Consider the following 13,381-nt stretch of genomic DNA (forward strand, 5'->3'; position numbering starts at 1 on the left):
AAGCAATATACAGGTCACTTAAGGGAAGGAAAAAATGGCCTTGGTTTAAAAATAAAGAACTTTGATCACTTCTTTATTACGTAGTCACTTGTGACACTGAATACCTGGCTGTGTCAGTTGAAGTGCAAAAAGTTTGAGTAATAAAAGAAAAAACAGTTACAAACCATGAGAATCTGAAAATAAGTGCAACTACTCCTGTGCTAATGTAATGAAGAGCCGTGCAGTTCCGTGCTGTGATGGCATCTCTCTAGTGCAACATCCACACCAAAACAAGCTCAACAGAAATCTTTTACCCCATCAATCACTTTGCCCCATTTGGACAGCAACAGCGATAGGAAAGTGTGTTACCAGAGGGCTGCAAACTCCAACACACAGGAGCTGAGAAAGCCAGCCCTCCCTTTTACACACCCACTCCCTTCTGTGACAGCTGAGTGCACACGCAGCGTGTACAGATTTCATCAGTCCCAAGTTCTAAATATCCAAACACGGTGACATTTACTCAAATGAATTATTCTTGAATTCCTCACTTAATTCTTGAAGCAATGAGCTAGCAATAACTCCACAGCTTCATATAATAGCACCTATTCAAAAAGGATAAGAGTTTGACATTCTTCTCCCACTAAACAACTAGGCACAATTTTATCCATCAGACGTCTATCAACCTACGGATATTGAAAGCTTGGGCAAACAAGATAACATCAAAACCAACCCTACTGTCAAGCTGCACTATCTACTGGCATCAATAATGCTATTCATGAATTTAGGAAAATTAATAAAATCTGGGGATGAACGCTCACAGAAAGGCTCAAACACGGGCAATGCACACTCACTTGGGTTTTGTTTCTGCATCTGTCACTTGGCGAATATAGATACCATCTTCAGGATGCTCAATGTCATCCATTTCATACATATATGAAGAAGCTATTGCAAGGGTGGTCCCGTCGTTGCTGAAGGCAAGTGATGCTATGCTCGTGGGATACCGATGGAACTGGCACAGCCTCTTCTTGTTGAATGGATCCCAGATATTTACAAACCCATCCGAACCTCCTGAAAAACAGTTTTGAGAAATGGCTTGCAAGTTAGACTCAGGGGAATGGTAACAGGTACAGTGAAGTAGAAAGGATGGTACAGATAAGTGAAAGAGGAAAAAAACAGGCTGCGTGGCTGCGTGGAATGCCTGTCAGTCAAAGCATGGGATTACACAGAGCTGCATTATTCACTGCGAGCACAGCCAGTATTTCCTGGTGTCTGACACAGGAATTAACTCCTGCTGCATCCAGTAATTTAAAAGCCGTGCTCGGAGCGAGAAACACAATTTAAAAACTTAAAAATTAAGGACATGGGAAATCAAGGCTGACCTGCTCAGATCACAGCTATAGAAAATGATGCAAGTGTTGAAAGAAAAAAAAAAGATGAGTATTTTTTTACCTGTAGCAAACGTGTTGTGGACATTATGGAAAGAAATAGCATTAACTGGATATATCTGCTCAATGTTATTCTCTTTCAAACGATGACACTTGAATGCATATTTCTTCTTCTGTATTTCAGGGCTCGGGTCCAAATACTCCACCGCAACACGGCCTTCAATAGAACTTAAAACATAACCCTGGCAACAAAATGGCAGACAGGCATTTTAGAAGTTTATAAGTGGAGGAAAGACCACCACACAACTTACATTATACCCCTCTAAATTAAAATAAATGTAAACAGCCTTCGGTTGTGCAGAAGCACAAGTTGTTACCACTGATCTATGGCACCATCAGTAAAACCTGCCCCCAAGAAGTAACTCGGGAAAAAGCATTCCACAAGATTTTCATTGCACCATAGGTTTAAGCTAACAGTGAGGCTTTTAATTACCTTTGTGGGAGGACATTCAAGTGGATTTGGAGAAAGATTCTTAACCATTACACCTCCCAGTGTGTGAACACCTATTCCCAAGGCCCGTATCTTGCAAATACTACAGATACTCACTGGATTATTTAGTTTCAGAATGACATTAGTCACTTTACAGTATTGCCTTGGTAAGTAAACCCTTTGAGTTCAAACAATGTTTTCAGCAACATTGATTATAACGGGTGTCCACTTATCCAGTTCATTACAGCCCTGACTTAAGCAACTTGAGATGCTTTTATTGCACCTTCTGAGTTAAGCCCATATTAGAGCTTTTCAAAAGAAGATTATAATGATCTCTAGCTACATCAAGGTTCTTCAAAATCCAGAAAACAATATAATCAGGAAGATCAACTTGTTTTACTACAACTAGAACTGAAAGTGGAAAAAAGCATTCGTGGTGCTTCAAGAATGAGCAAGGAGATCTCCCAGTGCATGCACCATCACCATGCACACTGAAAAATTGCTTCCCAAACTAGTTCTGGCTCTTGCCAGCAAAAACTGATTATCTAAATGGCAGCATTTGCTCTAGACAATGGTCACTGGTTCTTAAGTGCATGACAAAGTCAGACTTCAGAAAATTAAAAGACCATAGTCCACTTTCTTACACTTTTATTCCTGCCCCAGTTCACAGCCCGTTGAAGAATCCAGGGTTACAATGCATAAAATTCACTGAGAAACCAAGTCTGCCTCTTCATGGAGATTTTCTTTTATTTATTAAATTAACGTGTTATGATGCTGCTCTGCAAATAGATGATTTGTAATTAAAAAAAAAAAAGGGACAAAATGAGAGAAAGTGAAAACTATGTGTTGATGAGCCAGTGGCAGAAATTCCAATTTTTTCCTGAAGAACATTCACCAGAAATACAATCGTTGAGATTGCTCCTGTACCTGTTTGTTTGGAAATGCTCTGATGCAGCGGGTCTGGTACTTCAGGCTCGACTCTCTTCGCTGCTGAACGTACCCCATGTTCCTCAAATCCCACACCAGCACTCTGCGGCCTGCAGTCCCCACAATCAGCCTATCACCAGACACTGAGAGCGTGTACACCTTGCAAGAAAAGAGGACAGCTCTTAAACACGTATCACTCCGGATGACTGATACAAAATAAAGCTCCAGCAACCTGTGAGAAGGAAACAAACAACATCTGCAACCAAAACCAAAGCCTCAGATTTCCTTTCTGCTTTGATCTGTAACTCAGATTTGGGATGAATTACAGCAGCATCCAGTTGGTTGCTGACTAAAAACCAATGCAGCATCTCCTACTGAGCACCCTAACACGTACCTTAAAATCAAGCCTGAGGCAGCATCAGACAACATAAAGCTAATTTACAAAAACCAACAGTAACAGAAAGATTCAAGTATGAATATGCACTTGTAAAATTGTAAATATCAAGATCATTCATTGTATTACCAGTCTGGAGACAGCCTTCCCCACTGGGGTTTTTCTTCCTTGCTATTAATTCACGTTCTAAATGATAAATATGTACAGAAAAAAAAATATATGCATGACTCAGAAAGGAAATAAATATTAACCAAGTTTACCTCAAAATTATTTTGAGCATTAAACTCATTGATAGTTCAAGGCAAGAAGGAAATATGCACAAGGAAACAGAGGAAGAGGGTACAGATTTGATCTTTGCTTGGTATGCACAGCTTGCATTAGCCACTGCCCAGTCATGACCATGCAGCTCAGTCTCACAAAGCCACTCCACACTTTGTTCCTTCTCCATCTAACAGCCACAAACATCTATTTTTAAACAGAAAACTTCAAGTTGTGATTCATGTTAATGAAGGGAAACAATCTGCCAACAATTCATTAAAAACAGCAGTTTTAATACTACAGTAAAACAAAGTGAGAAAGCACACAGCTTGCAATTTGACTGGCTCAGAGGTTCTGTTCTCAAAATTCTCACAAATATTTAGAGCATAAATGATTCTGCCTTCAACTTCTACTTGGGATGGAGTTAATCTGGGCCTAAGTTAGAAAAACAACTGGTCAGACAAAAGCAACGTCCCACCAAATGAGTTACCAGCTGCTGCCACACAAGCAAGATGGAATCCAGCTGCCCAGCCACTGAGCTGATACAGACACTGAATACACCTCAGAAGAGGAATGAAAAGCATCAAAGAGTTGGTACCCTGCCAGAAGGGCTCTATTTACTTTTGGCTCGTGCTTGTACAACTTCACTCAAGCACACAGTTTCCCTTTCTGCTTCTCTGATAAAAGTTTGTAAACACCGTAAAAAAAGAGTTTGTAAACAGTACAACTGTTCGGTTCTAATAAGGTTACACTGAAATGTTAGACAATCTAATTTCTCATCAACATTTGTAGCAGGATTCTCGCACTCCGAAAGTTAATTTGTTATATAAAAAAAGCAAAGCTATCACCTACCTCACAGGTGCACACAGACAAAACCCTTTGTTTGTTTAACCAATCTACAATTGTTTGTACACATGCAGAAACAAAGGCCTAAGAGCATTAAATATCTTAAATCTTCTTAACGAACTGATGTCACACCTGTACAGTGAGTGTTCTTTCTCCACCACGCAATCATAAATCAAATGAAACCACTGTCATGCAGTTGAGTAGGTGTACACATTTATCAAAGGCAGTATTAAAAAAAATGACATAATGAACCTTGCTGAACCAATAAGCAGCTTGATTCATTGTGTCTGTCCATTATATGATATTCTGTCAGCAATTTATCATAGCTCTTTACATGCTACATACAACTATAAATCAAAAGTAGAAATAATGCAATTACTTTATTCCAAACAAAGGCCTTGTCAGGAGGAGGTTCTGCTGTACTGTGACAAAAGTAATAGCTATTTAGATGCAATGGGGAATGCAATGATGGTTTCTAACTGTGACTTGATAGTACACTGTGACAGAGCTAAATGACATTTTTAAAGGATACAGGCAAAAAATATTCACATGTAAAATGTTTTCTTCTATAACTCGTTCCAGTGATTCCACTCTAAGTAGCATAATGATCAGCAAACCATGAAGCGAATTAGGAAAGGCTTAAGAAATGAAATTTACTCCTCTTGGTCTCAGCACAGAGGATTTGGGTCAATTTAGACATTCCTCTAATACCAGGTGTGACTACAGCAACAGGTACATTACAAAACAAGCAATTCTGTTCAACCTTTCTAAATAAGTCAAAAAAGAAGTATTATTTGAGGCAATAAAAATTGGCCTCTTTCCCTATTTCTAGGCACATTTCAAAGCAATCGGACCTTAAAAATGCCAGGATCCACATCTGAAATCCTTAATGCCTAGGGGAATCACTAATGGCATGCATTAATACAACTAAATCAAGAATAAGCGAAGTAAAACACGGATTAGCAGTGAGCACCTCAATGTCACGTGCTGTTTTTGTCAGGATTTGCCTCCTCAAACTTGTTTTAAATCAGAAGATCTTTTCCCATCATGACTGCTAAGAATTAAGTTATGCTCCTATTGATGGAAGTGCAAAGCCTTAATCTACATCCATAACATCTTCTGATTAATATTTATGCATTAGAAGTCACCTTTTGAAGACAACACAGTCATTCAGCTCTTCAACTACGTGTAAAACACCCCTCCATTTCGCATATTAACCTGGGATCCAGGACCCACTACAAACCTTTTCTGGTTGAGAGAAGGTTCCTGCGTTGCAAGGTGTTCTGGGATCCCACAGTTTCACTGTTTGATCCCAGCTGCCAGTCACCATGACATTCACCTCTGGGCAATACTCAACACATCTGATAGGTGCATCATGGCCACCAACAAGGTTTTCTGGAAGAGAGTACAACCAAAAAAAAAAAAAGAATAAACACACATTACTGTCATACAAATGCTTTTTTCTGACATTCCCATGGAGGCACTGACACGCCAGGAGTCCCAAGCCCTATTACCTGTGATGCAGACACTAATACATAAGCAATTAAAGACTGTGCATATTAACATTAGAACAAAAGTAATTAAAAAAGTAATATTTTTATTAATATTTTTATTGACTCTTTACCTTATTTTACTTTGCACACAAGTCAAGCCTAGCCAGTGGTTCATCCTGTCAACCACATCTTTGTCAGGCTGACTATTCACTTCTCTCCACATATACATGTACAAAAAGATGAAGCAGCTCCATATTCTGCAACAACTGAGGCACTGGAAACTCAATAAATTCTAGTAACGTTTTGTTAGGAAAGCAAAAAGTAGTACAAGGTGCATAAGCCTGACAAACAAAAGCTTTCTGTGTGTTCTGCCATATCTCTGTAAGACCAGTTTAAATAAGTCTGGACTATGAGCCTTCAGAAAACAGCACGCTCAGTTTTAGAACAGCTCAGCTAATTCCCCAACATGAGACAAAGTAGCTGCAGCACAGAGCAATTACCAGCAGAAATGCAATACAAGATGCCTTAACAAGCACCTACCAAACTTTCTAGCAGTGCCAAACTCTGCTCTGCTGCTAGGTGGTACTTCTGAAGGCCACTAGTTGTCCTGCCAGACAAAGGGACACATGACATGAACCTTAAACCACCAGCAAGATGGGCATGTAACTGTTTCCTTCCCTTTTCACCTTAAAATTAGGCAGGGAAAAAAAACACACGTGCAAAACACATCAGTCCACGTTTAAGCTTTCAGTTTAGCAGCAATGGATCCAGCCCTTCTGCTAGGAGTGTTCTGACACCATCTTTAATTACACAGTGAGAAATACTGCATTGTTCAGTGCCTTTGATAGATCCACCCTGGCAATGAGAAAGGGCTGCACGACCCCTGGGCACCAACGGTGCCAACTTAAAAAAAATAAAGAGCACTGCTTCAAGCAAACATTCCTCACCTGTAAAATTAGAAAAATCTGATTCCTATAAGTATATAAACCTGAAGCTCAGGCCAGATGTTTGAAAGAGTGAACTCACAGAAATCAATGTGCTTACCTTGGTCCGTGTTTAGATCGTGCATTTTCAACTGCTGATCTAATCCTCCACTCCAGGCATGGGTAGGGTCCTAGAGAGCAAAAAAGATCCCCTCATGACATGCATAAATGTACAGCAGGCAGGGAAACTTCAATCTCCCAGGCACAGAAAGAGACCCATTTACAAGAGTTTGGGGAAAGCTAGAAACCTTTTGAGAATCTGCATTGCTGAACCACAGTCTGATACCAGGTGGAAAAAGCACAATTAAAGATTTAATTGATCCTTAAAGCATTCAGTAACTAATCAAGTTCAGACACTGAAGGACATGTCAGAATACAGAGTAAAAAAAAAAAAAAAAGTTACTTGCAACAATCTATTTCATATATATGATAAGCAAAATAATGAGCAAAAAAAAAAAAAGCCATTGATAAATTAAGACTAATTCAAATCTAAGCATTAAAAAGACAGAATTCAAGTATTTGGTAAATAGGTCATGTGGAACAATGCTGTGTTTCTTAAACAATCCAGTAAGAGAAGACAAAACATATAAGAATAATTGGCTGTGGGTATTCAGTGTGAATGATTACTGGGATATACTCCTCCCTGTAAGGAACATGCAAAGAATTTACCATATCATTGGGAAAAAAAAAATCAAACAGCATAAACCAGCTGAACTTACACTTGTACACTTCTGCCAGAAGTAAATTATTTGTGTGCCTGCATCCTTTACAGAAAATGTGTTTAGGACAAGAAAGAGGCCCCTGGGAAGAGCAACAATAAGCAGAAGTACACTGCTCTTTGACACCTAAATTTCAGTAGGAACTATCCCTTTCATTTCAGGGCCTGACAATTTCTCACGTACTTTGTGCACTGTAAGTCCTTAAAATAATAGTAAAAAAACAAACACACACTTACATAGAAAGCACAGTCAAGGACAGCTCCTGAATGTTGATATTTGAGTCTCATGCTGTTGGCAGGAACATCATACAGACGGACAGTGGTGTCCCAGGATGAAACAAGCAGAAACTGAGACGTATTGGGGCTGAACTTCACAGACGAAATGCCATCGTCTGGAGTTTGATTGAGTTTGAACTCGTTTGATCCTGTCATCTGACAACAGAGCACAAACGCAGCGTTAGTCATAAGAAAATAAGCCCAGCAAGTTATACTGGCTAACTGATACATCTTAAAGTTCAACTAAAGGAAACCCAAAAAGCTTGCTTGCCTTCACACGAAGCGTGGACACACAGATTCCTGACGAACTCTAACAGTGAAGGTGTTTATCACAGTTCAAGACCCTTAACTCTTGAAGAGAACTTTTAATTAAATATCAAATACAGCGTGGAATAAACATCATGTTCTGTTCACTTATAAACTCAGATATCTAATATTGTTAGTACTTTCCCCTCGCTACGCCGTCTGCGTGGCTGTATTTCTAGAAGTATTTCTAAGTTACTCTGAGACTGAAGATTTTACTTTAAAGACGTAGGTGGCAAGGGATCAGAGTAAAAACTCCAGCAAAAAGCATTGCTGATTCACTGTGACTGTCCTGGACTTCCAAGAACTTCAATTGGATGATTTTTGCAATAGTTACCCAGCATTAGTTGGTACACACAGAAAAAAAATAAGTAGAGAGCTGAGGCCACAGGTGAATTTCAGCTGGAAAGACAGTGAAGAGCTTACAAAAGCTCTGAACGAAGAATCATTATTAGTACATCCAAAAAGACCCACAAATCCTTTAAAATGCTTTCCAAGCATTAACAGCTCATTCCTTTCATAAGAAAAGGATTAATAATTGTATTAGCTCTGATTTTTTGTAATGCTATCACACTTGAATTTCTGTGTACAAATGCAGAGGAGAGACTGGACCTCTGGCAACAAAATCCAAGAGAGAATGAGCAGGTGAAACGTGACAAGAGGCAGCTGTGCTGCTCAACAACTCCAGAGCTGTGTCTGAACTATCATGGAGCTGCAGAATGACGTGAGCACTGCACATTCTCACAATGGAAAAAGAAAAGTCTTAAGTGGAAGCTCCTGGAAGGATGCCTTTACACAAAGCCAGCACCAAAACAAAAACTGCACCACTATGAGTACTCAAAGCAGAAACGAAAATACAATCACTTTTATGAACAGAAAATAGAAACTACATTCTCAATTCCATTTTCCTCACCCAACAGAATCCATCACACAAATGAGGACACAGACACTTCGAACAAAGGGTTCTGCAGAGGTTTCATTGCACCATCAACAGCATAACGTGGGTTTGCAAGGATAACAAAGTAAGCAATCGAGAACCAACCACGAGGATCAGAGTTGTGGCACAAACTCAGCAGGCCAGTGAGACGAGAGCTACAAAGCACCCCAAAGCAAGCAGGGCTACGGGGGGGGGGGGGGGGGAGCACACTTGGAAAGCACTCCTGAAGCTGCTTGTGAAACCAGAAAGCACACAGATACATATATATATACACATGCAGTACCGTTTTCATAGTACACGGCTTCTTCCCTCTCGGGGCCCCACAAAGGAGAACTGTTCTTCACGCAGCAGCGCGGAGGAGAAACGCAGCCCGATGCCAGCGTCCTGTCTGGGCGGGAGGAAGGACAGCGTGAGGGCGAGGCCCGAGGCGCCGGCTGAGGGGAGGCCGCTCGTAGGCCGCAGCACCCGCCCCCTCAGCGCGTCCTCGAGCCGAGCCGAGCCGAGCCGAGCCGAGCCGAGCCGAGCCGGGCCCAGAGTCTCCACCGCTCCCCCCGCTCCCCCCGCTCCCCCCGCACCGCGGACCGCGGCCCGGCCTCACCCCGACACGGCCTCACCTCACCACCTCAGAGCGCGCAACGGACGTTCGCACCGCGCCGGCGCACCTCGGAAAGCCCCGCCCTTCCTCTTCGCGCCGCTCTCCCATTGGTCGGTTTGAAACGGCGCGGGGCATGCTGGGGGATGCAGTCCCGCCGGGACTCACCGCCCCGTGGTTCCGCCGCTGGCGCCGGAGTCGGGGATGCGGAGCCCGTGGGGGGGTGGGAGTCTGCGAATACACGCGGCGCTTCCGAATATTTACAGCCTTTTTCAGTAACGTTTACCGGTATTTCCAACACCAGCGTTTCCGATGTTTGCGACGTTGACCAAAATCTCCGATAGTCGTTGGGTATTTACCAGCGTTACAGATGTTCCCGTTATCGACAAATGTTCCCAACGCCTGCGGATATTTCCCAATGTATCCAACGGTTCCGAATCTTTCCGATTATTTCCGACATTTCCAACAGTTCCCACATCGTTCCCAGCATTTCCAGCACCAGCTGGGATTGCTGTGTACGCCCATCCTCAGGGCAGCAGTCGTTTCTCATCCATTCCCGACCCACTGTTTATCCCTTCGTCTTATTTAATCCTTTCTGCATCTCTCAATCCTTTTTTTTTTTCCCGTTTTTCCGGACTCGGACCCCACCCCCCCACCCCACCCCCCGTGCCCATCCTGAAGCACAAAGCCCATCCCGTACAATCATCCCAGCCGTGCAAACACGCGATGGAGGTGGCAAATTTACAAACGAGGCTTAAAACGTTTTATTTCCTTTAAAAATATGTACAGATCTGAAATAACGCTTCTTTTTTCTTTTTTTTTTTTTCTTTTTTTTTTTAATTAATTTTCTTTTCAAGTGGCAGGATTACGCTGGGTGGGGGGAAGGGGGGAGCCCCGAGCTCCCCCTCTCCCTCCCCCATCAGTTCCGAACCTCTCCGGAGTGCCTCTGGAAGCGGCTCCGAACCCGAATCCCGAACCCACGGACCCCGAACCGGAGCCGAATCCCCAGAACCGAACCCCGAAGTCCAGAGCCGGGTCTCGAAATCCCCGACCCGAAGTCCCGGAGGCGGTCCCGGAACCGAAGCCCGGAGGCGCGGCCGCTCCCAGCCCCGACGGGGCGGGCGGGCGCTCAGTACTCGATCTTGTTGTAGAGGTTGTAGAGCGGTAAGGCCGAGAGATTGCTGCCGGGGTAGTAGAGAGGAGCGGGGAAGGCGATGGAGCGCGGCACCGGCACCCGCAGGAGGGAATTGTCTCTGAACACCAGCGGCATCCCCACCAGAGTCTGCGCCGAGGCGTGGGCCATGTTGGCCGCCTCCAGCTCGGCCGAGAGCTGCCGCTTCCACTTGTTGCGGCGGTTCTGGAACCACGTCTTCACCTGGGTCTCGGTGAGCTGCAGGCTGGAGGCCAGGCAGGCCCGCTCCGAGCTGCTCAGGTAGCGTTTCATGTCGAAGGTGGACTCGAGCTGGTACACCTGGCTGCGGCTGAACACCGTGCGCGTCTTCTTCTTGGCGGCCCCGGCCTGCCGGTCCCCGCCGTCGCGCTGTCGGTCCCCGAAGGAGGGCGAGGAGGGTCCCAGCGGCTTCTCCTTGTCCTCTTTAAAGTCCTGCGGGGAGGCCGAGAGGAAGGGGGGCCGCTCCGCGCCGCCTGCCGCCGCTCCGCTGCCCTTGGTGCTGCCTGCAACACAGCCACAGCGCGGATCGCACCGGCATCCCCCGACGGCGCGGCCCCGACGGCTCCGGGGAGCCGGGAGGGGAGGGAACGCGGCAGGAAAAGGCAGCGAGGGTGGGAGAAGCTTCTGTTATGGGTGGGTGTGCGTCAGGGGTCGGTGTGTGATGGAGGGAGGGCTGAATGGTCAAGTGGGTAGGGGAGAGACGGACAGGTGGATGGAGAGATGGAAGAAATGATGGATGGACGGACAGGACAAATGGATGAACGGATAGATGGACAAATGGATAGCACCCGAGGAACAGCGTGAAGCTTCTACGGGGAGGCCCAGGTTGGCTGTCAGAGAAAGGCTCTGCCCCAGAGCGTGATGGGCACGGAACAGCTCCCCAGGGCAGGGGGCACGGCCCCGAGCTGCCGGAGCTCAGGGAGCGACGGGACACCCCTCTCAGACACAGGGATCGGGTTCTGGGGGCTCCTGTGTGCAGCCGGGAGTCGGTCACGATGACCCTTAAGGGTCCCTTCAACTCGGGACGTTCCCTGATTCTGTGATGGTTTTGTGACATGCCACAACGAAGGCACCGTGCTCGTGCAGCTTTCCTGCCCGACACGAGCCGCTGCGATCTGCTTTACAGCCCCGCATTTCACGCACCGTTTCATCAGAACTAATGGTAAAAATAAACATCTTCCTCTCCCTCAGCCGAGCGCTGTAAATAAACAGGAGCTGTGGGAACGTTCGTTGTCACCCCAAACTCTCCCCTCAACCACGGCCGAAACGAACCCTCCTGAGGTGGGAAAAGGGAGGAAAAACCAAAGCAGCCCCATTTTTCCAGCGGATCCATCCTCCCTCCAGCCAAGGCCGGCGCACACCCGATAGCCCCGAGGTGCGGCCGCGCCGTCGGAGCAGAGCTCTACTCACCGAGGCGGGCGAAGCTGAGGGGCTGCTGCTTGCGGCACGGCTCGGAGGGGCCGTGGGCTTCGGGGCAAAAGCAGCCGCGGTGTTTCCAGCTCTCGTTCGGTTCCTCTTCGTCCGAGGAAAGGGAAAGGTTCCGACCTCGGGGGGGCCACGGGGCCGCCTTGGGGCCCGGTTCCCGGGGGCCGTCGGCGCTGCCGCTGCCCAGGATGGACTGGATGGTGAAGGTGGAGCCGGGAGCAGCGGGCGGGCAGCACTTGCTCTGCTCTTCCTTGCTGCTCATCCTGGGTTCATAAGAAAGCAGAGGGGGAAAGCTCTCGCTTTAGAGGAGCCGAGGGGTGCGGGGACGCGGGGGGGGGAGGGGAGCCGGGCTGCCGGGGGGTTTGTTTTGGGGGTGCTTTCGGCGTGCCGCTGCCGGCTCTCCCCGCGCCTGCCCAGGCGGACTGCATGCTCCTTCCCCCGCGTCCCTATTGATCTGCGGGCGGCGGGCGGCGGGGCTTCATTTGCATGGAGGTGGCCTCCGCCGCGCCAATCACGGCGGCGGCGGCGGAAAGTTTGGGCAGCGGCGGGGTCCGGGGATGGGGGGGTCCCGGGAGGCGGCGGGGCCGGGGGTATCCCGAGGGCTGTGGGGTTGCCCTGACCCCACGGTTGCTCTGCCTCCGCCTCGGGGGGGTGGCGTGGACGTGGGGTCGTGATGGACGAGAGGTGTTAGGGGAGCGCGTCGCGGGGGGGGGGTGGGGGGGAGCTGAGCTTTACCCTTCCGTTTACGGGAGAAATGGGAAAAAGTAAATAAATCGATGTTACGGTTTGATGCCGAGCTGGGAAAAAAAATCCCAGTAGGAACCGGTAACGAACGCGTCAGGAAAAGGAAATGCTATTTCCTACCGGGGAGGCCCGGCCGAGGCCGATCCCCGACGGCCGCCCGGGGCGGGGCCGCGTTGGGACGGGGCCCTTAGACTCCTCCGTTCCTCACCCCCCCCGCCGCCGCCGGGCCCCTCCGCAGACACATATCCCAAAAAATCAAATCAGGGAAAGCAAAGAATGGGATGGAAATATACAAATCAATAGAGACAAATGTCAAGACGTTTTAAAATGACATTTTCATTAACTCCGAGTCACCATATTATGGCTGGTATATTGAATAAAGTACTTATAATATAATTAGGCATAGCGAGATGACGACTGTTACCCAGACCAGCGGCATAATCTTTAACTACTTAACTAC

The 13,381-nt window shown here is 46.5% G+C and overlaps 2 protein-coding genes across 2 annotated transcripts; both read right to left on the reverse strand.

The window, feature by feature from the left end:
• Positions 1 to 826: 826 nt before the first annotated feature.
• Positions 827 to 7,905, reverse strand: BUB3 (BUB3 mitotic checkpoint protein). Its single transcript, XM_065746081.1, has 6 exons — positions 7,711 to 7,905; positions 6,817 to 6,886; positions 5,523 to 5,674; positions 2,782 to 2,940; positions 1,429 to 1,606; positions 827 to 1,047 (listed from the first exon to the last, which is right to left on the reverse strand). The coding sequence occupies exons 1-6, from the start codon at positions 7,903 to 7,905 to the stop codon at positions 827 to 829; spliced, it is 975 nt and encodes a 324-aa protein (XP_065602153.1).
• A 2,766-nt stretch (positions 7,906 to 10,671) lies between these two features.
• Positions 10,672 to 12,439, reverse strand: HMX2 (H6 family homeobox 2). The gene is made up of 2 exons (XM_065746588.1): positions 12,163 to 12,439; positions 10,672 to 11,255 (listed from the first exon to the last, which is right to left on the reverse strand). The coding sequence occupies exons 1-2, from the start codon at positions 12,437 to 12,439 to the stop codon at positions 10,711 to 10,713; spliced, it is 822 nt and encodes a 273-aa protein (XP_065602660.1). The 3' UTR covers positions 10,672 to 10,710.
• Between the last annotated feature and the right edge of the window lie 942 nt (positions 12,440 to 13,381).

This window comes from Cyrtonyx montezumae, unplaced genomic scaffold (assembly GCF_038088225.1).
Source record: "Cyrtonyx montezumae isolate F1298 unplaced genomic scaffold, pur_monq_1.0 scaffold_4, whole genome shotgun sequence".
Classification (NCBI taxonomy): Eukaryota; Metazoa; Chordata; class Aves; order Galliformes; family Odontophoridae; genus Cyrtonyx; species Cyrtonyx montezumae.